The 27348-nt window shown below is 45.7% G+C and overlaps 1 protein-coding gene across 2 annotated transcripts in view; it reads left to right on the top strand.

The window, feature by feature from the left end:
* The window catches only part of ash1l (ash1 (absent, small, or homeotic)-like (Drosophila)), a 58868-nt gene that overhangs the window by 2990 nt on the left and 28530 nt on the right, over positions 1–27348 (top strand). For both annotated transcript variants that reach the window (XM_056298300.1, XM_056298299.1), the window contains exons 3-14: positions 3571–4424; positions 5973–10419; positions 17726–18401; positions 19334–19507; positions 19937–20031; positions 20757–20830; positions 20999–21044; positions 21314–21422; positions 21714–21920; positions 22204–22350; positions 26801–26909; positions 27169–27318. In XM_056298300.1, coding sequence (XP_056154275.1) covers positions 3810–4424; positions 5973–10419; positions 17726–18401; positions 19334–19507; positions 19937–20031; positions 20757–20830; positions 20999–21044; positions 21314–21422; positions 21714–21920; positions 22204–22350; positions 26801–26909; positions 27169–27318 — 6849 coding nt within the window. In that variant the 5' untranslated portion in view covers positions 3571–3809. The remainder of the gene's footprint in view (positions 1–3570; positions 4425–5972; positions 10420–17725; positions 18402–19333; positions 19508–19936; positions 20032–20756; positions 20831–20998; positions 21045–21313; positions 21423–21713; positions 21921–22203; positions 22351–26800; positions 26910–27168; positions 27319–27348) is intronic.

Here is a 27348-nt window from a genome sequence, read left to right as displayed (position 1 = left end):
ACAGGGAACCGAGGGGTGGGTGTGTGTGTGTGCGAGAGAGAAATGTGTTTTTGATTAAAGTGGGAACATAGCAACTTGAGTTTGTCTGCTTTTCTTTCCTGCTTTCCAGTTTGGTGAAATAGAATGGGAAGAGGCTAGGGAAGCATCAGGTAAATCGTGAAAGAACAGAGAGATTGATGAAGTGTCAGGAAAAAGGAGGAGGTGTGATTTGAGTGTGGTATGTGTAGCGAGGGGGAGTCTGGAGTTTTGAGGCGAAATGGAGTGAGTAATTGAAGTAAACACAGAAAAGTGGGCGTGGGGAACTGTAGGCCCAACTCCAAGAGTCAGGCTGCAGTTACTATGTGGTTACACACATACACACACACACGCGCACACACACGCACACACATGCACACAAAAAATGCTTTCTTTTGTCTTAACCACTGTCTTCCACAATCATAATCCAAAACAAACAGTGGTTTAAGCCTCTCTCCGTTTCCGATTCCTTCTCTATTGCCTGGCAACTGTAGTGGTGGAATGGCTTGTATGACTTTTCTGAGGCTCCTTGAAGTGGCTCCTTTAGTGCTCTCCACTAATGTAGGGCACACGGAAACCAGTGGTGCATTGACGCTCTATCACTCACTCTCAGCGGCTGCCATGGAGGGCTGGGAAAGGCGGTTGGATCCTCTGTCTAGTCCCAGAGGGCTGAAAGTGCTGAGGTCACATTTCTGAATTGCCTCCAAATGACTTCACCCAGAGAAAGCACCTGCTTGGGGGCGAATCCGCATTAAATCACTCAGTGGCTGGAGGGAGCCGCAGACAAGTTCTTTGAATTGGGCCCATCCTCTAAGGAGCACAATTAAGCTCTTTGCTGCTGCTGCTGAAGCGATAGCCGAGACTATGAACAGTTGGCCACTTAAACAGAGACACATTTTCATTTGAGCTAATGAGGGCACCTCAGGGAGGGCTCATTTGGCAGCTTATCGCGTAACACCTGGGGAGGTTGTGCTGCCTCTGGACCATTTTGGGCTGGGATTTGTAGTCCTCAGATGGACAGGTCTGAGTCTACATCCATAGGAATCCAGAGAAGTTTGAAAATTCCATTTTCATGGCAAAAACAGGTAGAAAGTTGTCTGTCCAACCAGCGTTTTCCAACCATTTTAGGAAAAGTTCACGGACCACATTGAAGCATCAAAACAATTGAAAAATGCTAAAGTCTCTTCTATTGGGCATGCACAAGCAACTTGACTTGGCAGCTTTTTATTGTTCACATGACAATCATAAGTCAGCGTTTTCAAAAAGCTTAATTTTTGCCATCTAGACTACAGTGTGAGTCTGTCATTTTATTATGTATCCGCTCGGGCTGCACAATATTGGAAAAAACTCACATTCTAATAAAACATTTTTCTGCTATAATATATAGCGTTCCCCCCCTGGAAACCATCAATGGTGTTGATAAAAGTGTTCAACAAATGAGGAGTGGAATATGAATATAGATGTAGGAAAAAAACTTTTTAATACATAGCAGTACAAGCTTGTTTCGTACGTCGCGCACTCATCAGCTGCTAATGTGATTCAACGTTGAATCACATTAGCAGCTGATGAGTGCGCGACGCGCGAAACAAGCTTGTACTGCTATGAATTAAAGGTTTTTTTCTTACATCTATATTTATATATATAACTTTGTTAAAAGAAACACTCAACGGTAGGGAAAGTGCTCAACAAATAAGGAGCAAAATAATCCAGTGAGTCAAGTAAATTCTTTATGAGACAGTAAAAGCCTGTTTCATGCCATAAGCAATCATCAGCTGTCAATAAAGCTACTATATGTATGTATAGTGAAATGAAAAAATACTGGAATTTTCACCAGATGATTTGAATAGCTGTATTTGGAAATAATTAATCATTCTAGAATGATTGGGGTGATTTTGTAGGGGAGTGCATCTGCATAGAAAATAAAAAAAAAAGTAATAGAAAAAAACCTGAATTGTAGAGATTTTGGTTTTTGTTGAGTAGTGTATAAATACGTGGCCATTCTACCGTGAGACAGAGAAGGATTAACAGTGGACGAGCGCGCATCCTGATATGGGTTGGAAATAAACGCGCACTTCACCAAGATAAAAACAACAATGAATGAAGGGAAGAAAAAAACCCCCCACCTGATCTTAAAGATAATTTGAAATTTTAAATATCCGTGCAAATGACATTTCTTTTTCTTTTTGCAACCAAATCTTCCTTTTCGGTGGTTTTCTTCTGTTCCTCGCTCATTTTCAGGTTTTGGTTGACGACTAGTGGCGCGTGCTTTGGTTGTTTGATAAACTGATCAAGAATGATTGTGATTGGTGGTTCACTGTGCCTGCAGACCCTGTATGTCACTCACTATTAACAAACTCCATGTATCCAAGAACCCCTAAATCGGAGTAAATTATGTTTTATCAGACAGACTTCTCTTGTAGATTAGTCATGGAAAATGTGAACAGTGTGAGTTTTCCTTTTGTTTCAAGCAGCAAAAAGTTGTAGCATTGAGTTAATTTGCCTTACTTCACATTGCATGTCCAGTGATGTGACTATTGCTCATGTGCACATTACGGTGACGATGCTGAAATGATATATCGTGCAGTCCAAGTATCCACTTCGGAGAGCGTGTTCGAAAAGAAATTTCCAGTGATCAAAAATGCAGATATGGTATTGATGGAAGACCAAAATAGAGCGAAAATGATGCATTATCAGGTGTCCGGGTAGTGTAGCAGTCCATTATGTTGCTTACCAACACGGGGATCGCCAGTTTGAATCCTCGTGTTACCTCTGGCTTGGTCAGGTGTCCCTACAGACGCAGTTGGCCGTGTCTGCAAGTGGCAAGCCAGATGTGGGTATGTGTCCTGGTCGCTGCACTAGCGCCTCCTCTGGTCGGTCGGGGTGCCTATTCAGGGGGGAGGGGGAACTGGGGGGAATAGTGTGATCCTCTCACGTGCTATGTCCCCCGGGCAAACTCCTCACTGTCAGGTGAAAAGAAGTGGCTGGTGATTCCACATGTATTGGAGGAGGCATGTGGTAGTCTGCAGCCCTCCCTGGATCGGTAGAGGGGGTGGAGCAGTGACCGGGACCGCTCGGAAGAGTGGGGTAATTGGACAGGTACAATTGGAGAGAAAAAGGGGGGAAAATCCAAAAAATTAAAACGAGAAAATTATGCATTTTCAAATTTAACCATGTTTGTATGTACATACTCTTCAGCATAGTCCTTCAGAATAGGGTGAGACCTCCCTCTTTTTAAGGTTGAAAAAAATCACTATGAGTGTAAATAGGTCAGGTTATTGCAGGCTGTGAGGACAAACACATCATAAAAACCCACCCAGACAGAATGGACAGTCTGTAACCAATGAGATGAAAAAACTCTGGCATCCGCCCCTCCATTATTCATTATGAGATGTTCTGTTCTGATGTGTCCTGCTCTGTTGTGATCTGTAGTGCACTATCTTAACTGTCATTGTGTTTAGCTAATGTTTCTTATTCAGGTGACTAATCCCTTGGCTTTGTTTTTCACTTCCCTCCCTCTCTCTCTCACTCTCTCGCTCTCTGTCTCTCTCTCAACAGTTGAAGGACGGAGAAAGAGGGCTGGACAGCCAAGGCAGGGAGGAGAGCCGCCACATAACAAGGATTGCTTTTCATTCCCACCGTTATCCCCCTCCCCCCTTTTCCCCCCTTCAACCCCCATCCCGCTTCCTTCTGGACCACTGCACCCACCCACCCCACCCCCCAAAAACCCACAAAACCCCTTTACCTGGTATCCAGAATATCCCCTTTCTAGTCACTCTGCACACCCCCTAAATCTGATGGATCAGAAGATTCAGGGAGGCACTGCCACCCCGCCTCCCCTCCCCACAGCTTCTCCCTCAGTGGAGCGAGAGAAGGAGGCAGGGGGTGGAAAAAAAGAGGAAGATGAGGAGAAGAAGAAGAGGGAAAGAGAGAAGGAGGGTGCACCTGTAGATTCTACTGGAACAGCAGGAGGAGGAATTGGGTCTGTAGGTGCAGGCGGTGACCAGTCCCACTTCTCCATCAAAGAGAGCAGCCTGTCAGAGGGCAATGTCAAACTCAAGATTGGCCTTCAGGCCAAGCGCATGAAGAAGCCCCCCAAGATTCTAGAGAACTATGTGTGCCGACCAGCCTTCAGGGCCACTGTGAGGCACACGGGACGTGGAGGTGGTAGCCGAGGAAACCGTGGAGGTGGGACAGGTGACGGGCAGGGCAGTCAAACCCAGAGTCCTCCACACAACAGGGAGAGAGAGCTGAAGGAGCAGAACCCTTGTGTCAACAACAGGCCTGCCCCACCATCCTCATCCCCCTCTGCTGCTACCGGTCCTCCCACACCACTTTCCCCAGTTCCTCTATCAGCTAGCTCCACCACCACGTCACCCTCCCCGGTGAATGGGAGTGCTCCAGCGAAAAGGGTGAGCAGTAGGATACATGTTGGCTTTGTACGTCTTGATTGTGAAATCCCTTTCCTGTCAAACACCCAATCCAAGCTGAACAGACCATTAGGGATTGCACCAAAGATGTCTGGCTGCGCACTGCAAAAAAAGAAAAGAAAAAGGGAACGCTCATTCCTGAGAGTTAAATCGATCCAAGCTAAAGATATTTGTAGAGTTCTAAATTACAATTTGGTCCCAGAAGGCTTTACAATCACGTTATATTCTGAGCAATGTATGACAATCCCATTCCTTAGACCCTCCGCACCCTAGAGAGTTGGCCTGTTCATGAAATGAAACTCCACTGTGCTTCTTTAACTGCGTTTTAGCAGTACAAACGCCCAAATGCAGTCTGTTCACCCTTTCCGTTATTCTTTCTGTTTCAACCACACTATCACTTTTATTCATTTCCTCACACACACACACACACACACACACACACACACACACACACACACACACACACACACACACTTGTTCACATTCCCTTATTGAGAGGTTGCTATCATTCAGACGTTTGCAATGCAACGGTCCCCAGCGCGGTTTCCTCTGTAATTACCCCGTTACTGCTTGGATAAAGAGCAGAGCGTAAATTGTCCTTTTGATTTCTTTGTGTTCTCTTCTGGCGTTTCTCTGTCCATCACTAGGTGGCCCCTCCCCTCCCCATCTGTCTGTGTCGTCTATCCTGTGTCTCTATGTGTTTGTGTCCTCCCCTCCCCTCTCCCCTGTGTGACCCCTCTTGCCGTCTCTCCCACTCTGTCCCCAATCTGACCCTAATAACTGTTATTGAGTTGAGTGGAGCCTTGCCTCAGGGCATGACTGGGAAGCAGCAGTGGACAGAAAGTCCTATAAATGAACTGCAGTTTGCATGGAAATGGACAAAAGCCCCTGTTGAATTGGCCTCTCAGTCTAAAACCCACTCGTTGATTTATTGTGTGTTGATTGAACTGGCTAAAAAAATGATAGCTTCAACAGTATGTTTAGGATTTGTGCTGATTTTCTTGTACCAATTTCCCTCTTAAGACGATACGTGATTGGTTCAGTTTATCACTGGTAAATTGTTTTGAGAAACAAATTGAGTAAATCCATCTCGATTTGCTTCATGGTTGTTCTTAAATCACTAAGTGTTTTTACACAGATCTTGCAATATTGCCACAATGAAGACCCATCTTTATGCTGGCTTTGTTTTTTTTTTTTACACTGAACCAAGCGAAGGCGGCATAATGACACCCAAGTGTGTGATTTTACATAGTATGCCGGCATTCCGGAAGCAGAGATGGTGGAACGTGTAACACAGTAGCGTTGGCTGTCCCGTCCTGCCAGCTGTCCCTTTTACACAGACGTCGATTCGGCTCTGTGAATGCCTTCGCTGCCGGTTAACGCCGTAACAACAATGCCCCCCATTCCATGTTCATACATTTTACACAGAATAGTGAGGGGAATTAATAGCGCAACATTCCTGCCTTGAAAAAACTGTGTAAAAAGCCTCAGTAAATTTCTTAATATTATTTTTCCTTTGATTTATCACAGGGTCCACCAAAGATGGCCTGCAAGTCGGACATAAAGCCAGACACAAAAGCCGTCTTCATAACATCTGAGAGACCCCTCAATCTTCACCGCCCTTCATCAGACAGTAAACTGCACTCTTCTGGGAAGAAAACACCCACTTCACACACCAACCCCCTGACATCCTCACCTTCTCCACCGGTACCTACATCGAAAGAACCCTGCTTCGAAGGGGTCAAACCTCCTCAATACACCTACAGCAATGAAAGTCAAAGGGACAAAGATAAGGGTCTTCCAAGTTGGGGTGCACCCACGGTAACTGAGAAACTGGCTCAACTCATAGCCACATGCCCACCATCAAAGACACCAAAACCCACCAAGCCCACAAAGATGCCCCCTTCTCCTACCCTTCCCAGCTCAGGCTTCATGGCCCCAACTGCCAAACAACGGGATAGGGCAATGGCTAATAGGAACACGTATTCCAGAGTGGTTCACCTGGCTCCACCCCCACCCGTGTCACGGCCCCCCGGCCGACCCTATGGCTCTCGGAACAAAGATTGTGTGTCTGAAAAGTCACCGACTCCAACACCGCCAAGGAAAGAGGACATAGATGGAGCTGGGAAGTCTAGTAGCAGTAACAACAGCAACATCAACATAACAAATAGCAACAACAGCAGTCGCAGCAGCAGCCCTGCACTCACCTACGGTAACAGCCGCCTGACCGCCGTATTAAAGGACAACAGCAATGACAACAGCAACAGTAATGGTGCTAAGTCACAGTCACGTCTTGCTCTCTGCCCGCCCCACACCACATCTTCACCATCTCGTCTCCCATCATCGTCCCTCTCGTTCACCGCCACTGTGGCAGAGCAGAGGCCAGGGAGTGCAGTGAGCCACCAGGGCTCCCCTGCGTCCTCACAAGGACATCATACACGAGAGAGTCCTGCCCAGGTGGAGGAGAGCAGTGAGAGGGAGCAGGACAGGGATGGCCCCAGAGACTTAACCAAGTGCCCTCCTTTATTACCAACAGGAAAAGCAGAAGGGAAGGAGAAGGGGGCTGGCAATCAATCACTCCGAGTAGAGAGGGGTAAGAGTTCTAGCCCCAGTAAGCGCAGTCCCAGCCGGGATAATAGCCGTCCTGGTCGGACTAGCAGCCCTCCTGGGCCTATGAGACAAAGGGCAGCTTCACCACCAGAGCCTGATGACCGAGAAAGTTCGCCAGTGCCTCTCAGGGATGATTCCCCTGATTCCTCCCTTGACTCTCCCCCAGAGCAAGACAGCAAGCCCCTGAAAAAACGCAGGGGAAGGAAACCCCGTTGGACCCGTGTTGTGAGCAGGAGCCAGACTCAAAGGCCCGACCAGGGCAGTCCTGTTGACCAGAACAAAACCACCTTGCCTTTATCTTCAAGCTTGGATACACCTCCACCAGTGAAACGGCCTGTGGGCAGGCCTCCAAACCCAAATAAGATCAGACCAAATCCTGTGTCACAAAATCCTGTGTCACAACTCTTCGTGCCCCAGCCAAGGAAAAGGGGGAGGCCCAAGTCCAAAATGCCAAGACTAGATGCTCCTACACGTGGGCGTCCCCCCAATAAGTTAGCCCCCTCCAGGGTCTTCTCATTACTTAAATCCAAAGAAGAGCAGGACCCCCCTGTTCTTCATCCAGAGGTGGACCTGAATCCTCCCAAACCTATGCCCAGAAAACGTGGGCGTCCAAAACGCCTTCCCCCAACCTTACCGCAGGAGGGTCAGCCTCCCACTTTGGCCCCAGAGGCAGGGGATGCAGGGGATAAACGTTTCCGCAGCAAAGGAAACGGGCAGCTAATGATGAGAACCATCATAGGCAAGATCAACAAAATGAAGAGTGTGAAGCGGAAACGGATCCTCAGTCAGATTCTGTTGGGGCCTGGGACAGAGGAGACCTCCAGAAGCACCAGCACTGGGGTGGTGGGTTCTGTGGCTGCTGCAACTCAGTCACTATCCTCCTTGGCTGCCTCCTTTGGGGGCAAACTTGGGCCGCAGATCAACGTCAGCAAAAAGGGGACAATATACATGGGGAAGAGGAGAGGTCGCAAACCAAAAACTGCGACCAATTCCATATCCAAAGCCTCTACGCCGTCCCCAGAGCCCTTCTTGTCCCCTAACACAACCTCCCCTCTTCATCACCATCACTCCCAGTCCCACCAACAGCACCCTTCAACAGAAGTCTTCCCTTCTCCCTCTCTCTCCCAGTCCAGCGGAGGCCACAGCCCCATCAATGATGCCAGCTTTGTAGAGCCAGGCTCAGTGCACTTTTCAGGACACTCCCACTATCACTCTCACCCTCATCACAGCCACCACTCGTTCCCCTTCCCTCCCCCCACTTTTTCAGCTCCTAACCCACGTACTTTGGGTGCTATGGGTTCCTCCTTGTCCTCCACAGCCACAGTGGCCTCCCAGAAAAAGACATCTTGCCGCGGCTACCATCATCACCACCACCATTACAGGCAGCACTACCACTACCATAAGCTCTCCCCTCCCAGGCCGCTGCATCCCACCTCCCCCGCTCCACTGAGCGAGCTAAAGGAAGCCACACCGTCCCCTGTCAGTGAGTCGCATAGTGAGGAGACGGTGCCCAGCGACAGCGGCATAGGAACCGACAACAACAGCACCTCTGATCGCGGTGAGAAGGCTGGAGGGGCAGGTGGTCTTGGTGGGGTAGGGATGCCACCTGGAATTGGCAGCGGCTTGTTAATGCCAGGAGTAATGGGCTCAGCAATGGGACCAGGGATGGGGCTAAACTCCAGGGGCAGGCGGCGGCACTCTTCCTCTGTGCTGCTGGAACACCCCTCCCCCTCTCCATCTCCCCTTGGAGCAAGGTCATCACCTGACGCCCGTAGGCCTCATCCAGCAGCACCTGGCTCCTCGCTGATGGGCCACAAAGAGAAACACAAGCACAAGTGCAAGCGTCGGAGCCATGGTTGCCCGGGTTATGACAAGCTCAAGAGACAGAAACGGAAACGCAAGAAGAAATACTTGCAACTGCGCTCCCGACGGCAGGATCCAGACTTCCTTGCTGAGCTGGATGAGATTGTGGTTAGACTGAGCGAGATACGGATAGCGCACCGCAGCACGGGGCATCGGTTGGGCAGTGGGATAGGCATGGCAGCAGGCGCAGGCAGAGTACCTGGGGTAGGTGGCGCAAGGGCCAGTACTGGTATGGGAGGTGCAGGAGGCCCTCCACCGCATCATTACCTCCACAGAGACCTTCTCCCCACCATCTTCAGGATCAACTTCAGTGGCTACTACTCCCCCCATCCTGCATATCCCTGTGACCCACTGCACTATGTCCGGAAACCAGACATGAAAAAGAAGCGGGGGCGGCCTCCCAAACTGAGGGAGTCCATGTCTGATGTTCCCTTTGTACCTGGTCTTGGGTTTCCGCTCTCCAGTGGGGGATTTTATCACCCCTCCTACAGCGTTCCCTACTCCTCTGGACCTCTGGGGCTTGGATACTACCGAGGCTATCCCCCAGCCAGTGCTCTATACCCCCACCCGCATCACCAATCACCCCATACAGCCCCATCCCATCATTCTCACCACTCCCCCTCATTCCCCCCACCTCCGCCCCCATCCTATATACATCACCATCACCCCTCACACCTCCTGCTGAACCCCTCCAAGTTCCACAAGAAGAAACACAAGCTGCTGAGGCAAGAGTACCTGGGAGGAGGCAGGTCCCCAGTCCTCTATCCCCCCATGTCCTCTGAGCTTTCCTTCAACTGGCATCACAAACACAAACACAGACACAAACACAGAGATCGCTGCGCCGAAGAGGACGGAGAGGAAGCTGGAAGAGGAGGCTCTGGAGGTCGAGCTGGACCGGGGATTTCAGATGGTGGTTTGACTGGTAGAGGGGAGCGAGTTGGTGGCATGGGAATTGGTGAGCCTTTACAGCGCTGCCGCTTTGGTCGGGACTCCACATCCAGCACTGGGACCAGTAAGCACGCTGGGGCCACCACGGCTAACTCGCCCTCCTCATCCTCATCCTCGTCTGCGGAGCGATACAAGCGTAAGGAGAGCTCTATGTCCTGTCTGGGACCCTCTAGGCTAGCACTAGGCAGCAGTACAAGAGGCCATCACCCAGTTGAGTCTTGGTTCAGGATGGGAAGTTCTGAGGCTGACTATAATAAGCTGTCCCGGAGCCAAGTGGCACCTGGCCAGGGACCCTTTTCAGAGGGCCAGACTGAAGACCCAGTGGGCTGCTCAGACAGTGAGGATGAGGAGCCGCTGACGCCAACGGAGGATATGGATCCCAGGGCCCAGAGTCCCCCAAACCATACAAACCTGTTCGCTTCAGCTCTTAACCGAAATTCCCTGAAGCCAGGCCGGGGCAGAAAGAGTGGGGCAATAATGGAGAGCTCCAACTTTTCCCGTATGGACCGGACACAGAGGAAGGACCGCTCCACATCAGCAGAGGGGAGAGAGACTGGTGAGTCAGAAACACCAGAGGCTTGAATTACGAAAGGATCTGTATAAATAGGCTAGCTATGGGAATGCATCTATTGTTAAACTGATATACACGCTACAGTACAGTCTGCATAGTTCATGTGAAATAAAAAAGGCTGTGTAAGTATTTATAGTAACAAAAGTTGAGGAGATGGAAGGGTATTTGCATTAATTTGCCCTTAGAAATTCCTTTGAAAGCCTAAAATCCCCCTGTGATTTTTGCAGTCCTAAAGTTTTGTAATTTGATAGGCTGTTCTGCTCAGAAAATCTTTTGACTTTAGATGAATTAGACATTCTTGAAGGTTGTTAAACGCAATTGTGCACCATAGTCATTTTCCCAAAATAGTAATGTTTTTGTTGCCTCAAGAATCATGTGGTTGAATGTTACTTGATGTCTGATTAGGGGTGCAATGGATCACAAAACTCACGGTTTGGATCGTGTCACGGTATTGAGTCATGGATTGGATCATTTTTCAGATCAACAAAAAAAAAGGACAAATATAACTTTCCGTTTATTCTGTAATACTTAAAAGCAAGGAACTTTTGCCCATAGCCTTAAATGAAAACAACATTCAAGATGTCCAGTGTTTGAATAAAATACGCTTGAGGCGTCTGGGTGGTGTGGCGGTCTATTCCGTTGCCTACCAACACAGAGATCGCTGGATCGAATCCCCGTGTTACCTTCGGCTTGGTCGGGCGTCCCTGCAGACACAATTGGCCGTGTCTGGATGGGAAGCCGGATGTGGGTATGTGTCCTGGTCACTGCACTAGCGCCTCCTCTGGTCAGTCGGGGCGCCTGTTCGGGGGAATAATGTGATCCTCCCACGCGCTACTTCCCCCTGGTGAAACGCTTCACTGTCAGGTGAAAAGAAGTGGCTGGTGATTTGACATGTATCGGAGGAGGCATGTGGTTGTCTGCAGCCCTCCCTGGATCAGCAGAGGGAATGGAGCAGTGACCGGGATGGCTTGGAAGAGTGGAGTAATTGGCCAGATACAATTGGGGAGAAAAAGGGGGTAAAAAAATACCCCCAAAAATAAAAATAAAATAAAATACTTAATTGTTCAATTAAAGTGCAAGATGAGGCAAGAGAACCTTCTTCCTTTAAATGATGTGGGAGGCTTTTCAAGTTCTTCTGCTAGCTATGACTGTTACTGCGCTTTGTGCAACGTGAGCATCCCTGACTGATTCGTTGGGATTCACCACGCCCGTTTCATGTGAACATACAATGGCTTTTTTTTTTCATAATCAACCAATCATTGCACTTACGAGTAAAAAAAACAACATGCATCTGTCTTGTCTATCTTTTCATTGCAACTCTGCATCGAGATTTAGGGAATTATTATTTTAAAGAGTAACAGAGGCAGTAAAACTGTATTTCACTATGACTGTTAAATTTTGCAATTAATCCGCAGTTCACATGCATGCCGAACCGTTGGGGGCGATCCGTACGGATCAACTACGTTCTACACAACTATATCTGATGTATTTTATGGGTTGGCACAAATCTATGGAAATGGCACAACATTGTAATGATTCTAGCACTATACATTTGTGCAGTAACCCTTTCAGAAATTGAAATATGGTAGAACAAGTGCGCACTCTACCCCTCTAACCATGTTTGATTCCTGCTTCTCATTGACTTTGCATATCCCTTGAAAATCCTTTTGAGTCCCCAGAGATGGGGTAGTGGTTGAGACCCACCCCAATTCCATCTCTGGAATTCCATACCCATCTCCTCTTTCATATTATGTAAAGTCTCTTTTTTAGCCCAGTAACTTTACGATAAATTTGAATTTGTGAGATGCTCATTTCTAAAGTGAATGAAAAAACTAGAATGGGGTATCAAAAATAATGTCACTAAAAATGTAAGAGAATACCTAAATTGGCATGTAAAGGAGTAGGAGATGGTAGGAGTAGGTAGTCTCCTTTTGTTCACAGTAGAAAACAAAACAAGAACTTGGAAAAATCTGCATATAGCAGGGTTCCGCCACACAGTATTTACAAATCTAATATTGCATTAATAAGGAACATAAAAGTGGGCTAGAAGGGTATATTGTGAGATGTTTACCTGAGCTGGTAGCATTACATAATAGTGGTTATTAGCTATAGTGTTCTCTTGCGTGTCTCTGTAGCCTTCTCAGCTTTCCTGCTGTTTGAGTGAAGATAAATACCAAGGGGACGGGACCGCCCGTTCTCTCTTGGAAGGAGACAATGACATTCCCTGTGCACACACTGCTCCTGACATTTGGTAGCCTTTACCAGTGATTAAGAGCTTGGCAAGTAAAGTCCACATAATGATGTAAGGTGGTTCCACTGTGTATGGCTGTTGCTGCTGCTGTGTGTAAGTTGTCCACAGTGGATAATACATTTCTTTAAGAATGATCACCTGGCTGTGACCTCTCTAAGGTAGAGAGCTCTTCATTATGGGACTATATTTGGTGGACTTTGCTAATAAAAGCCTACGGTGAAAGGTTCCATCTCAATCCTGCGGGTATGTTATGCCTGGGCTAATATTGTTGACATAAGGCTGAGCACCCCAGCCGATTTTGCTACACCATAGCAGTGCCTATTGACTGTGATGGACAATACATGTGTGTTTGGGACTGTGCATTAAGCATATACTGCATGTATTAAGTGAACTAACTGTGTTTTTTTTTTTGTGGTTGCACGCGTGTCAGTGATTGTGTGTGCGTGTGAGAGAGACAGATGTGATGATGATGATGCGAGATGTGGGGGTGGGCTCTGAGAGAGATGTGGAGGCATACTCTAAGTAGGGAGGGGGTTGCAAGGTCTCTGTAAAGGCAGCGTAGTGTAGCCTGGACTGAGTCAGGGTAATCCTGGATTAAAGCTCAGGACATGGGGTCATCCAACGGTCACAGACGGCACTGTGAAGGTACAGGAGACCAAGGACCGGGGGTGGGGTCAGTGTGGTTTGGTAGTGGGGAGGGTCTGACAAGCAAGCTTGAGTTGATTGTCAAATCGGTGAGGAGGAGAGAGATAGGTGGTAGGAACGAGGAGGATAAATGTAGAGAGATGTGGAGGCTTGATTAATGTCATAGCGTGAGATGAAAGGGAGGCCGAGGGATGGAGATTGATCCAGGATGAGACCAGGTGAAGCAAGGAGAGAGGGAGAGATTTTTTTATAGGTATAATGGCTAAAATTTCTCATAAAATGAGGTCTGAAATATTTGAGGGAGTATTATTTAAAAACTAGTTTTGATACTATACTTAACCAAAACATTTCAGTGATGAACTTCAGCTGGATTCTTAAACATGGTACTTTTGTATATCATCACCTTCGTAAAATAATGGCCTAAGTCATCTTTTCAAGTTTTTCAAAAAACAGAATAAACTGACAAATTTTGTTTCAGTTTCAGTTTATTCTCGTCACCTTCTTAAAATAATGGCCTAAGTCATATTTTTAAGTTTTTCAAAAAACAGAATAAACTGAAACAAAACTTGTCAGTTTATTCAGTTTTTTGAAAAAAATTGAAAATATGACTTAGGCCATTATTTTAAGAAGGTGACGATATGTAAGCAGATACTGTATGATATACACTATATGGACAAAAGTATTGGGACACCTGGCCATTACACCTACAGGAGCTTTTATGACATCCCATTCTAAATCCATAGGCATCAATATGGAGTTGGTCCCCTCTTTGCCGCTATAATAGCTTCCACTCTTCTGGGAAGGCTTTCCACAAGATTTTGGAGTGTGTCTGTGGGAATTTTTGCCCATTCATCCAGAACAGCATGCAATTATTGTAAGTCGCTTTGGATAAAAGCGTCAGCTAAATGACTGTAATGTAATGTAATTTGTGAGGTAGGGCACTGATGTTGGATGAGAAGACCTAGCTCGCAATCTCCGTTCTAGTTCATCCCAAAGGTGTTCGATGGGGTTGAGATCAGGGCTCTGTGTGGGCCAGTCAAGTTCTTCCACACCAAACTCACCCAACCATGTCATAATGGACCTTGCTTTGTGCACTGGGTCACAGTCATGCTGGAACAGAAAAGGGCCCTCCCCAAACTGTTCCCACAAAGTTGGAAGTATAGAATTGTCCAAAATGTCTTGGTATGCTGAAGCATTAAGATTTCCCTTCACTGGAACTAAGGGGCCTAGCCCAACCCCCGAAAACAACCCCATATCATTATCCCTCCTCCACCAAACTTTACAGCTGGCACAATGCAGTCAGGCAGGTAACATTCTCCTGGCATCTGCCAAACCCAGACTCATCCATCAGACTGCCAGACAGAGAAGCGTGATTAATCACTCCACAGAACACGTTTCCACTGCTCCAGAGTCCAGTGGCAGTGGCAGCGTGCTTTACGCCACTCCATCCGACGCTTGGCATTGTGCTTGGTAATGTAAGGCTTGTATGCAGCTGCTCGGCCATGGAAACCCATTCCATGAAACTCCCGGCACACAGTTTTTGTGCTGATGTTAATGCCAGAGGAAGTTTGGAACTCTGCAGTTACTGAGTCAACAGAGCGTTGGCAACTTTTACGCACTATGCGCCCCAGCACTCGTTGACCCCACTGTGTGACTTTATGTGGTCTGCCACTTCATGGCTGAGTTGCTGTTGTTCCTTAATGCTTCCACTTTTCAATAATACCAATACAGTTGACTGTAGAATATCTAGCAGGGAAGAAATTTCACGAACTGACTTATTGCAAAGGTGGCATCCTATGACAGTACCACGCTTGAATTCACTGAGCTCTTCAGAACGACCCATTCTTTCACAAATGTTTGTAAATGCAGACTGCATGGCTAGCTGCTTGATTTTATTCACCTGTGGCAATGAGTCTGAATGAAACACCTGAATTCAATGATTAAGAGGTGTATCCCAATACTTTTGTCCATATGGTGTATCTATCTTGCAGTTCCCTTGGATTATCTTGATAATTTTTTCGATGTTGCCTGGCATTAAGAATGACCATGTGTGCCGTTACAGCCGAACGCCTAACTATATCCATTAGGTATAGGGCTCAAGACATTTGTTGTAAGTTTGTCAACCCTGTCTTTCTGGTCATACTTCAATCCCATATCAGTCAAGTAAAATTTTATTTATTTATTTGTTAAAAAGTGCAAGGGAATGATAAATGTACTGTGTTTATATAGCGCTTTTCTACTCCACAGAACACTCAAAAGCACTTTACAGTTATTGCTACATATTCACTCATTCACATGATACACTACATGACCAAACGTGTGTGTGTGTGTGTGTGTGTGTGTGTGTGTGTGTGTGTGTGTGTGTGTGTGTGTGTGAGAGAGAGAGAGAGAGAACACCCCTTCTAAATTGTGGTTTCGGCTATTTCAGCCACACCCATTGCTAACGGGTGCATAAAATCAAGCATACAGCCGTGCAAGCTCCATAGACAAACAGCCGTAGAATGGGTCGCAGTGAAGAGCTCAGTGACTTTAAACATGGTTCTATCATAGGATGCCAAGTTTCCAGCAAGTCAGTTCATCAAATTTCTGCCCTGCTAGATCTGCCCCAGTCAACTGTAAGTCTGAAAGCTACAACAGCTCCTCCACGAAGCAGTAGGCCACACGAGCTCACAGAACAGGAGCGCGGAGTACTGAAGTGCATACCGTGCAAAAATCATCTGTTCTCTCAATTGCAACACTAACTACCGAGTTCCAAACTGTCTGGAAGCAACGTCAACACAAGAACTCTTCATTGGGAGCGTCATGAAATGGGTTTCCATGGCCAAGCAGCACACAAACCTAAGATCACCACATGCAATGCCAAGCATCAGCCAGAGTCGTATAAAGCACAGTTGAACACCCAGATGTTCGACAAGCACGTATGGGTGTGATGTTCAGGTGTTCACATACATTTTTTTTTGTGGGATGGTGTGTCCCTTGTCCTTGTCCCTTGTGTTAAGGCAGAGAGAGCCAGAGCACAAGAATTTCATTGTATTCTAATACGCATGACAATAAATTTGAATTTGAACTTGGCCATGTAGTGTATATTCACAAAGGGATCAAACTGTTTGTCAGAACCGTCAGGGGTTCAGTATTTTGGTTCAAGGTGAGGAGGAGCTGGAGGAGCATTCTAACTGCTGAATAACCTCTCTACTCCCTGAGCCACTGCAGCTCTAGAGGAGACGTGAAAGAATGGATTAGAGCAAATGTGATCAGGGAGTGAAGTAGAAACTCAAAAGAAGGCAGGAAACTGAAAGTTTGAAATTCAAATGGCGCAAAACAATGGGTAAGAATTTTAAGTCTTACGTTTTTTTTTAAGGTTTAAGGGACTGGGAATGACACAGTTGATTACTGTGAAAACGGAGATGGTAATAGAAGAAGAGAGGGGGTTGACCACATAGTGGGAAGAAGAAAGGTGGGATGCAGAATGATAGGAAAATTGAGACGGGGGGGTGTATAGTGATGAAGAGTAATGAAGGAAGGTCCTATCACTTTCAGCCTCCACTCCAGTGCTTGTTGCAAAGGATGCAGCCAGTCATACGTTTTTTAGGAATTTGTTGAAACATGTTAGAATTGATATGGTTCTGAAAGTAGGTTATGTAATTACTTTGAGTTGTGAAGTCCTGTGGGAAACAATGTGACCTGTTGCCCTTCGAATTGCTTGACAGCTGCTTTCTTTATTTGGCTGTCTTTGTCATCTGCGATTAAATGTTAGTGCTGAAATATCTCATCGAAATACGCAATGTTTTTGCTCACATAGTAAGAAATATCTGCAAAGCAAGAGAGGCAAGATTGAGATGGTTTTGACGTGTGTGGAGGAGAGATGCTGGGTATATTGGGAGAAGGATGCTGAATATGGAGCTGCCAGGGAAGAGGAAAAGAGGAAGGCCGAAGAGGAGGTTTATGGATGTGGTGAGGGAGGACATGCAGGTGGCTGGGGTGACAGAGGAAGATGCAGAAGACAGGAAGAAATGGAAACGGATGATCCGCTGTGGCGACCCCTAACGGGAGCAGTCGAAAGTAGTAGTAGTAAGAAATATCTGCCTGATTCTGTCACCATACCAGGCGCAGATCAACAGTATTTGCAAATGCTTTCTATCATTTGTCTCATCCTACATGGAATATTAGATAGGCTGAATAGGTCACACAGGGCAGCACTGTGAGAGCTACTTTTAATAGGTTTAAGGCTATTCCAGAAATTTCTTTATAAGTTTTACATTTTCTGTGACTAACAACATGGCTGTCTAAACTTTTGTGATTACGTGCCATAAGGATAATTACGTGCCATTAATTTCAGGCGGCATGGTAATCCCCCTCTCCCCTTCTGTTGTCCTTTTCTCTGATAACTGTCATCAGGTGTCCAGACACGCGGTGGCACCCTCTCAACCATGGAGGGTCCCGAGGGGTCCCTTCACCACCGACAGCACCCGCACCAACCTCCACTCTTCTACTCCCACGGCTCTACTCCTTCCTCCTCCTGCCTCTCTCCCTCGCAGGAATACTGCCTGGATGCCTCCCAGCCACTCCACTCCCACCGGACGCCACCCCCGAAACACAGCCTCCACCATGTCAACAAGATCCTGCGTGCCAAGAAGCTGCAGCGGCAGGCACGCACAGGAAACAACATGGTGAAGAAGAGGGGTCCCGGACGTCCCAGGAAGAACCCACTACCCTCCCCCCCACCTTCTCCTCCCCCCGCCGCTGAGGTGACCCAGACCCGGCACAGAGACCGAGGGGGGGACAGGGGAGGAGGTGGTGGGCTGGGGGGAAGGGGGTGGGACGGGGACACCGTGACAGATGCCATTGAGTCAGTAGTGCAGGGCCAGAGAAGGAAAGGCCAGAAGAGGAAGCACTGGGAGAGAGATGGCGATGAAGAAGAAGAGGAGGAGGAAGAAGAAGAGGATGGGGAGATCGAGGAGACTGAGGAGCGATTGGTTGAGAGAGAGGAGAACCTGGGTGGCCTAGACATGAGGTCCAGAGCAGGGGGAGGTAGAGGCTGGCTCACCCAGGAGGAGCTCCACCAATTTTGTGGGTAAGCTAACATTCACTACTTGGTAACATGTAGGGCTGCACAGTTAATCATATTAAAATCATGATCTTGTTTCATTTCTGAATGCGATTTGAATCATATATTGCACTGATGCTGCAGCATTTGCATTTGGACATCAAGTGCATAAAACGAAGCGCCCCCTTATTTGCTGTGACCTATGACATTGCATCATGTAAAGCATGCAGCATGTAGACACGACAAGCAGACCAGACAGTTAGGTCTCCATAGACATTCTCCATGAAACCATATGACTGGTGAGGGATGTTGATTCACATTTTTGGCAAGCAGCAAACAAGTAACATGACTTGAAAATGTTGAGAAATGTCTACGACAAAGTCGATTTTTGCATGCAGTTGATAAACATGAATAACATGTTTTTAATGACAATAAAATTGAATTGAATTGAATAAAACATTTTTTGCATGCAGTTCACAACTTAGGGGCAGCTAATGCTAGCTTAATGCTAATACATCCATGACATGAACATCAGTCACTTTCAGTATAAGAAATCGAACCCCTGAATGTCATAAAGATGAGGAAGCAAATTTGCTAGACACAAGTAATCAGAAGTGCTGTGTTTGTACTAATTTACCAAGACATTTTTGCAATAATTTTGTTTATATTTTACATCTGTGAATTGCCATCGCTGGATGTTACGCGAAAGAATATTTTTTTTTTTTACAAAATTGGAATCATCTCAATTCTCACCCCAAAAATTATGATTTCCATTTAACCTAGAAAGAATCACACATCCCTTGTAACATGTTATCATTTGCATTGTAAGAACTCTTCAGTGTGGGGCATTAAGATAATTCTTGCGGCAAGTGCTTATCTTAGAACTTAGTGGAAGTATATATAGGAGCATTTATCAAGCCCTGTCATCACCAGAAACCAAGTCACGGTTCTATCTTTAGTGCACTGGAAGGCAAGCCAGATGGCCACTGCTCTCCGGATCGCGCAGGCGCCCTCTCCAGGGAACAAGCCCCACCCACATCCGTAACCAGCCAACGGGAGAAGAGAGCTGCCAGACCTCCAAAGAAGAAGTTCCAGAAGGCGGGGCTTTACTCCGACGTGTACAAAACTGAGGAGTGAGTCTCAAACAACTTTTTAACAAAAACTTGTGTTTCAGCCAGCCAGTGCTCCTTACTACTACCGGTTACCTGTAGTTTACTTTTATCTTAGTTTGGTTTCTCCGCTCAGTCCTTAAGGGACCCCCGTCTTGCAGATTTTTGTATGTAATGCTGCATAGGTAGGCTTGCTTGTAGTTACCCAACAAATCATATTATCGTAATCAATTATGTCAGGTGTGCCAAATCTGCCATCAGTAAGTACTGATTGGTTGCATGAATACAAGCAGGCCTACCTGTTGCGTTAAAATGAAAATCAGCAGGGCAAGGGGTCCTTGAGGACTGGGTTGAGAAACACTGGTTTAGTAAACTGTTACTAATCAGCACAAACTTTTATATGTGTTCATATGACTATTTCAGCATTTGTTTTTTTTCTCCTTTTCTTTGCAGCCCCAGGAGTCAGTTTCTACAGCTGAAGAAAGAGAAGCTAGAGTACATACCTGGGGAACATGAATATGGCCTGTTTCCTGCTCCAATCCATGTTGGTGAGTCTTCGACTTAAACAGTAACGTGTTCCTAGATTCCTATGATTCCCGTGATGCAGAAAACACAGATGGATTCATGGAAAGGAGACAAACTGTATTTCTCCAGACTTGCTGGAGATCATCACAAAATTTGTGAACATATTAGGAATTTAACTTCATTTTTCCTTAAATCATCTGTGGCTTTCCCCTGCAAAAACCCAGTCATGTAGTCACGTCATGCCTCCTTATCATACATAGTGAGTGTACTCATCATAGCATGCACATGTCAGTTAACGTACATGGGTTTGGAGTATGGGATAGAGATAAAATGTTTGAGTGACCAGCATCACAGAAGACAACAATGTCAAAAACACCAAGAAACAGACATTTTGCTATTGTTTTTTTTTCCCCGTTATTGATAATACAAACTTTCTTACAGTAAAATGTCTGTTCATGTGCGCTGTCAAATAAACCAATTGAATAATTAAAAATTAATAAATTAAGTTGGGAAAATTGAGTTTGCACAGGCTGAAAAAGCTTTGGAAAATTATACAACTCATGAAGTCCTCTGAAATATTATTGAATATGTTATTATAATCACTATTATATATTATGTACTATTAAAGACGTTATCACCCATAATCTTTCTTTTTCTAAGGTTATAGGCAGACGCATTGTCATGGACAAGTAATAGAATTTGAATGGGAGCGATATGACGACAATTTCATACCTCTCTTTTTCTTCAGGGAAGTACCTGAGACAGAAACGCATTGATTTCCAGTTGCCTTATGACATCTTGTGGCTGTGGAAACACGACCAGGTAATTTGTCTTCTCGAGCCGCTTAAGTGTTTTTAGTGTTTTTCCACTATCAGAGTAAGAGACTTAAGGTGGTTTTTAAAGGTAATGTCTCAGTACAGGTGCACATAAACATTTATCTCTCTGATTCAAGCCCCCCTGCGCTAATCCCGCCATGTTTTTATCTTTCAGCTTTATAAGAGGCCAGATGTCCCTCTTTATAAAAAGATCAGATCAAGTGAGTATCCGGCACTCTTTGTGATCTAATTGTCTGACAAGACTTCACTTTGTGGTCTAATCATTTCATGTGGTTGCATTTCTGATTTAATCTGTGGGGTACAAACATATTTGTTACATCTGATTTCTGAGACTGGTGGCTTTCACTCTTGCATTGCTACTTATAAAAATGACTTTAAAGAAAAGCACCATTTTAGATTTTACCATTTGAGCGCTGTTTGAGATTATATTTTACAAATGTAAAATTTTAATCTCATCTATCTGTTACAGATGTCTATGTGGATGTGAAGCCTCTTTCTGGTTATGAAACAACCACGTGTAACTGCAGGGCTCCCGGGGAACACAGGGAAAAAGGTTGCCTCGATGACTGCCTCAATAGGTACAAAGTCGTGTACTCTCAAACTTAACTATCTCATATTAAAACATTGGTGTGCAGGGTTCCTACAAAATACATCATCCAGAAAGGAAGTGTTAAAAGAAGTGAAATATCCATGAATGAGGTGTTTTTATGACACTGGCTAGTTTTTCCACTCTTTTAGATGGCAAGGACTCAGTTATCCCCTGTTAAATGAACCGTCCCAGCTTTGTGCTTATCTGCTCAATAAAGTGGATTAACGGGTTCAATTTTTACACTTACTTAACAATCTGCCCCTCTGCACCATCTCACCAGAATGAGCTTTGCTGAGTGCTCTCCTAGTACCTGCCCCTGTGGTGATCAGTGTGACAACCAGCATATCCAGAGGCACGAGTGGGTCCAGTGTCTGGAGCGCTTCCGTGCCGAGGGCAAAGGCTGGGGCATCCGCACTAAGGAGCCCCTCCGCTCAGGGCAGTTCATCATCGAGTATCTGGGAGAGGTGGTGAGCGAGCACGAGTTCAGGTGAGAGGGACGACCACTGCTGTTGTAAACACGTCATGTCTTCCGTATTCCTCTCTTTTTCTTCATTTCTCTCTCTTTCTCCTTTACCTCTTTTACATCCATCTCCCTCTACTCATCAGTGTCATTACATCATTTTCGCACATCAAATAATGAAACGCTGGCAAAAGATGATAAATAGTTTGTGCCTCAGGGGGCCTATAAAGCCACCTTGCCTCTATCTCTCATTCCCTCTCCCCTCCATTTCCTCTTCCCTCCTCCTTTCTTTCCTGCCCCACTGTTGCAGGAGCCGTATGATGGAGCAGTACTACTCCCATAGTGGCCACTATTGTCTGAACCTGGACAGTGGCATGGTGATTGACAGCTACCGGATGGGCAACGAGGCGCGCTTCATCAACCACAGCTGCGAGCCCAACTGCGAGATGCAGAAATGGTGGGTATCATGTAGGGATGGGTACTGAAACCCGGTCTTAAACGGCCACTGATGCAAAATTATTAAAGACCGTAGTATTGATAAGCTCCAATATTAATGGTGCTGTTGGTATTTAAGAAATTAAGAAAATAAATTTACTATTTTTTTAGGCTACATAAATGTTATTTTGCAACTTTTATCTCACCAACTCAGTTTCGAATTTGCAATAAGATTAAGACATTTGTCTATAATGCATTTTTGCTATTCCCAATCCAGAAGAGATCTCTCCCTCTCCCTCTCTCGGAGTTGTATGTGCGAGTCAAGGGGCGGGGCCAGCTCTCTGCTTCTCTTTTTCTCTCTCTCTCTCTCTCTCTCTCTCTCTCTCTCTCAGACGCACACATACACAGACCCACAGAGCCTGCTCTTAGCGACAATGGCAGAGAGAGGACTAAGCGGTCAAAAGTGTCGATGCTGACAGTGCTAGTTGCCACAAGTTTTGCATGTAAGGGTGGAAACACAAGCAATCTTTCGAAACATCTATCGAAATTGCATCAAATACAGGTGGAGAAATGCACAGTTTTCGTTTTTGACTACGTAGCTCGTGGTTCATCTCTCGTTGCCCCATCCACCTCAGGTATGTTATGTATGCTAGCAGCCTAGAGCCCACACAGCGTTAACTAAATTATACAAACATGGGTTGATGATTAAAAGTAATGCTCTGTCCAGACATGAGAAAATAAAGTAAAGTTAATTCTTCTTAATTTGTTTTGTTTTTCTCTTTAAAAAAAATAATAAAAAGAACCAATAAGAGTACCATTAAAAGTACTGGATTGATAAGTAGTATCGGTAAGAGTAGTAGCGTTAAAATCTTAACGATACCCATCCCTAGTATCATGGCAACTTTATCCCACGTCCCACCTGATGTCTTGGTGTCCTGGGGTGCCCGCTGAAGCCCAGATGAAATTAAACATTTCGGGCCCAAGCAATTAGTAACAGTTATTTGGATCAGCAAATATTCCTGGCCTATGTTTAAAGCTGATCAGATGTGTTGAGTGTCAGATGTGTTGGGCTCACCGCATCAGAACAGTTGGAATATTGTTAGCTGTCAGTCACACATTAGTATATGAAATAGACTTGCTGTGATAGCCTAATCTTACTGGGTGTAATTGATTAGTGTTCTGTGACAAACCCCACACATCCGGCATGCAAGACTGCTATAAGAAACGGTGCAGAAGTATTTACCAGTGCTATTTGAGCCAAGTCTAAATAATGAGATGAGATGTAGGAAGTAGAGCTGAGGATGGGTGAGAAGAAAGAACATCATACATAATGTCAGCATTTTAAAATAGCAACTACATGCTCTGGATTTCTTACTCGATTGCTCTTAAAGTGTCAGGTGTAACAGGTGCACTTCATTGTCAAATGTGAATACTGTACACTTTTGAATCTAAACTACCCCGCAACCTCCTGCTACTGCCTATTCTTTGCCGACTTGCTTTGTTTCCGAGCACAGAAATGGATAAAAATGGATAGCATGGAAAAATGCTAAAAAGTGGGCAGGGGGCTGAGAGGGGGGGGCGGGATGAGGGCATGGATGTGTGAGGCAGAAGTTACTCAGTGATAACCCCTGGCCAGAAAAAATTGGAGGCACCATATCACAGAGGGCTCTTTTGAAGTGAAGGACTGATCCCCTCCAAAATCCCCTGAAGCGGACATTAGTGTGGGCTCGCACCGCGGCTGGGGGAGCAGTCACCCACCTCTCCCTGCCGCCGGAAAGTGAGGTGTGCGGCTCTTCTTGCTGGTTTTTTTTCTGTCTACGGACGCCTCTGCATCGTGGCAGTCAGGGTGTCTTCATGGGGTGGTGTCCAACACCTTGCCGAAAGGTGGGCCAGTGGAGGGGACTGAGGACGGCGGTGTGTGGTCTCCAAAATTGGAAATGACGACATAATATAACTATAACTAACTAAATTGAGAGAAATTCAAAAGGTTGGTAGAATATGTAATAAAGGCTCAAGGTTAGTGAGACTAGCCAAAAAATAACAAACTCTTGTGAATGACGAGTCTCAATTAGCATATATTTGAAAGCGCGGTTTGTCAGACTCACACTCAAGGGCTGGGGCTAGGGGAGGTGGGTCACCCACCTCTGATTAGAGGGCGTTAACTTTTTTTTTTCTTCTCCCCAATTGTATCCTGCCAATTACCCCACTCTTCCAATTCTGTCCTGGTCACTGCTCCACCCCCTCTGCCGATCCGGAGAGGGCTGCAGACTACCACATGCCTCAGCTGATACATGTGGAGTCGCCAGCCACTTCTTTTCACCTGACAGTGAGGCATTTCGCCAGGAGGATGTAGCGTGTGGGAGGATCACGCTATTCCCCCCAGTTCCCCCTCCACCTCGAACAGGCGCCCCGACAAACCAGAGGAGGCGCTAGTGCAGTGACCAGGACACATACCCACATCCGGCTTCCCATCTACAGACCCGGCCAATTGTGTCTGTAGGGACGCCCCACCAAGCCGGAGGTAACACGGGGATTCGAACTGGCGATCCCTGTGTTGGAAGGCAACGAAATAGATCGCTATGCCACCTGGACACCCCAAACATTATTTTTTTATGTAAATTTCATGACATAGATAAGTCCCAACCGGTCGACTCCTAAGTCAGCGTTGGCTTTGCGAGGTTCAGGGCTGATTTAAAACAATAGATGGCGTGTTGAGCCCCTTTCAACCCATGAAATGCCAATTTTTATAAATTCGGTAATAAATGTCAATATTAACACCAGCATTGATGTGTCATCACAGTACAGCCATATCATTAAGTTTACTGCTCAAAAAACACGTTGAATTGTGCAGTACCGCTCTAAGTGTTTGAATGACATTATACCAGCTCGATAAACCAATTTACTGATTACCGGTTTAGCTTTGTGCCTCTTAGCCAGGTTAAGTCAGCTGTAGGTTAAGCAAACTTCTCTGCTGGTTGCTGTTTGGAATGTAACAGATCAGGTTTGTGGGTAATGTTGCTCTTAGGTAGATGGTATAAGTCAACCAATGTCATGACTATTTAAACCCCAAAGGGACGTGAACGCAGACAGCTAACGACCACAGAGGCCTGACCATCCCCCTGGTCCCTCAGCCCTACACCGCAGATGTAATCTAGGCCAGTGGTCTAATAACAGTTCTGTGTCCTTGTGTGAGTGTGTTTGTGCATCAGCGTGTGCGCGTTTGTGTGTTGGTAATTTTGGTAGGCCGGCCTGAGATAAAAGACTCTACAAGGATGGAAGATTTTCAGCAGAAAGCATGACGAGTCATCCATCTTGTCATAGAAGAGTGATTACATGTAGTGTAAAAGGCCTTAGATACAGCTGTAGTGCTCAGATGCAATGAGCTGAACAAGTTTTTTGCCCCTATGGAAGGAATAAATAACCAGGAGGCTGGCAAATAGAATAGCATTGTGTATTTTTCGAGGAATGGCAAACGGCTGGAGCGCTGTCTTAGATGAAATGGAGGAAACTGGTGGTTAAAAGATGTTGAGCGGCTGCCAAAACGAAGCAAAATCCGGGGCACTCTTCTTCTCCCTTTGTCCCAATTTTAAGGTGGCTTTATTTAGGTAGCACAGTAGGGCTGTCAGTAATGACTATTTCGGTAATTGAGTAATGTATTGATGATCCTGATGATTAATGGAGCTAATCGGATAAAGAAAAATGTACTTTTAAGCGTTTTTTTTATTCAAGGACAACAGTGTAATGTGAGATTCACTCTGGCCTACAATTTACACTCTGGCTCCTTCCTGTTGCCTGTTATGCAATATCTTCCTCTGATATGCTTTTTTTTACTTCTGGTTCGTTTTCTCATGTTGTCACTGTTTTATTACATCTTTTAATGTAAGCTGGTCTTGAGTGCGTCTGAAAGGCACCAATGAAATAAAATTATAATTCTGAAGACATGATGCTTTTTGTTGAGATGCAGCCGCATGGATGTTGAGCTGTTGTGTTTAGGAGGTTCAGCTTTGCAAAACTTGCAGAGCACTGCAAATTTTCTCAACTTTGCATTTTCTGTCATTTCGTTCTACTTGCCCAGGCATATTTAGACATGTGTAAAGAGGTGAACCAAAGCTCCGAGGCAGTAAATTGTAATTGAGGAATTTTTTTGTAATCAGGCTAATAGTTACTTGATAAGTCATGACAGCCCCATAGCGTACAATCAAGTGGATTTGTTTAAGCATTTTGGCACACTTTTGTACTTTGGCATTTTGCTTAGATCAGTTTTGAAGTTCAGTCCAAAGTTAGGAGGAAAATGAAGAGGGTGAACTGCTTGGTCAGACCAGTCAACTCTCTCTCTCTCTTTCTCTCTCATTCTCTGTTACTCAGTAATTTACTGCAGTGAGTCAGTTACCTCACAGGCTTGAGTAAAGTATCTGATCACCTCTCTCTTTCTCGCTCTCCCTCCCTTGTGTTGTGTGATTTGTCTCTCTCAGGTCAGTGAATGGTGTATACAGGATTGGTCTCTTTGCTCTCAAAGACATCGCCAATGGCACTGAGCTCACCTATGACTACAACTTTCATTCCTTCAACACAGAGGAACAGGTGAAACTCCACCCGCCGTCCTTTAACCTCCTGGCAGTTCAGTGTGTAGCCTCCGATCGCACAAGTTCATTCATTCACAATTACATATACACATTTACAATTTGAATAGCCTTGTGTGTTTTTTAAACTGCACTTTTTTTTTACATTTTGGTTCTCTTTATATACAGCCCCCCCTGCTTTTATTTGACTTCAGAATTTTGATTTTTATGATCCCAATGTGACCTTTGTTTTTGTTTTTTTTTCCCGTGCTGCTGTACAGCAAGTGTGTAAGTGTGGCTCGGAGAGTTGTCGCGGCATCATCGGAGGAAAGAGTCAACGAATCAACGGCCTGCCTGGGAAACCAGCAGGCACCCGGCGGTTGGGTCGCCTCAAGGAGAAACGGAAGTCCAAACATCAACTCAAAAAACGGGTGAGTGAAAAAGAGACAGAGTATTGAAAG

Source organism: Lampris incognitus, chromosome 18 (genome assembly GCF_029633865.1).
Source record: "Lampris incognitus isolate fLamInc1 chromosome 18, fLamInc1.hap2, whole genome shotgun sequence".
Classification (NCBI taxonomy): domain Eukaryota; kingdom Metazoa; phylum Chordata; class Actinopteri; order Lampriformes; family Lampridae; genus Lampris; species Lampris incognitus.
The sequence above is the reverse complement of the archived record's forward strand: the minus strand, read 5'-3'. Positions and strand labels throughout refer to the sequence as shown.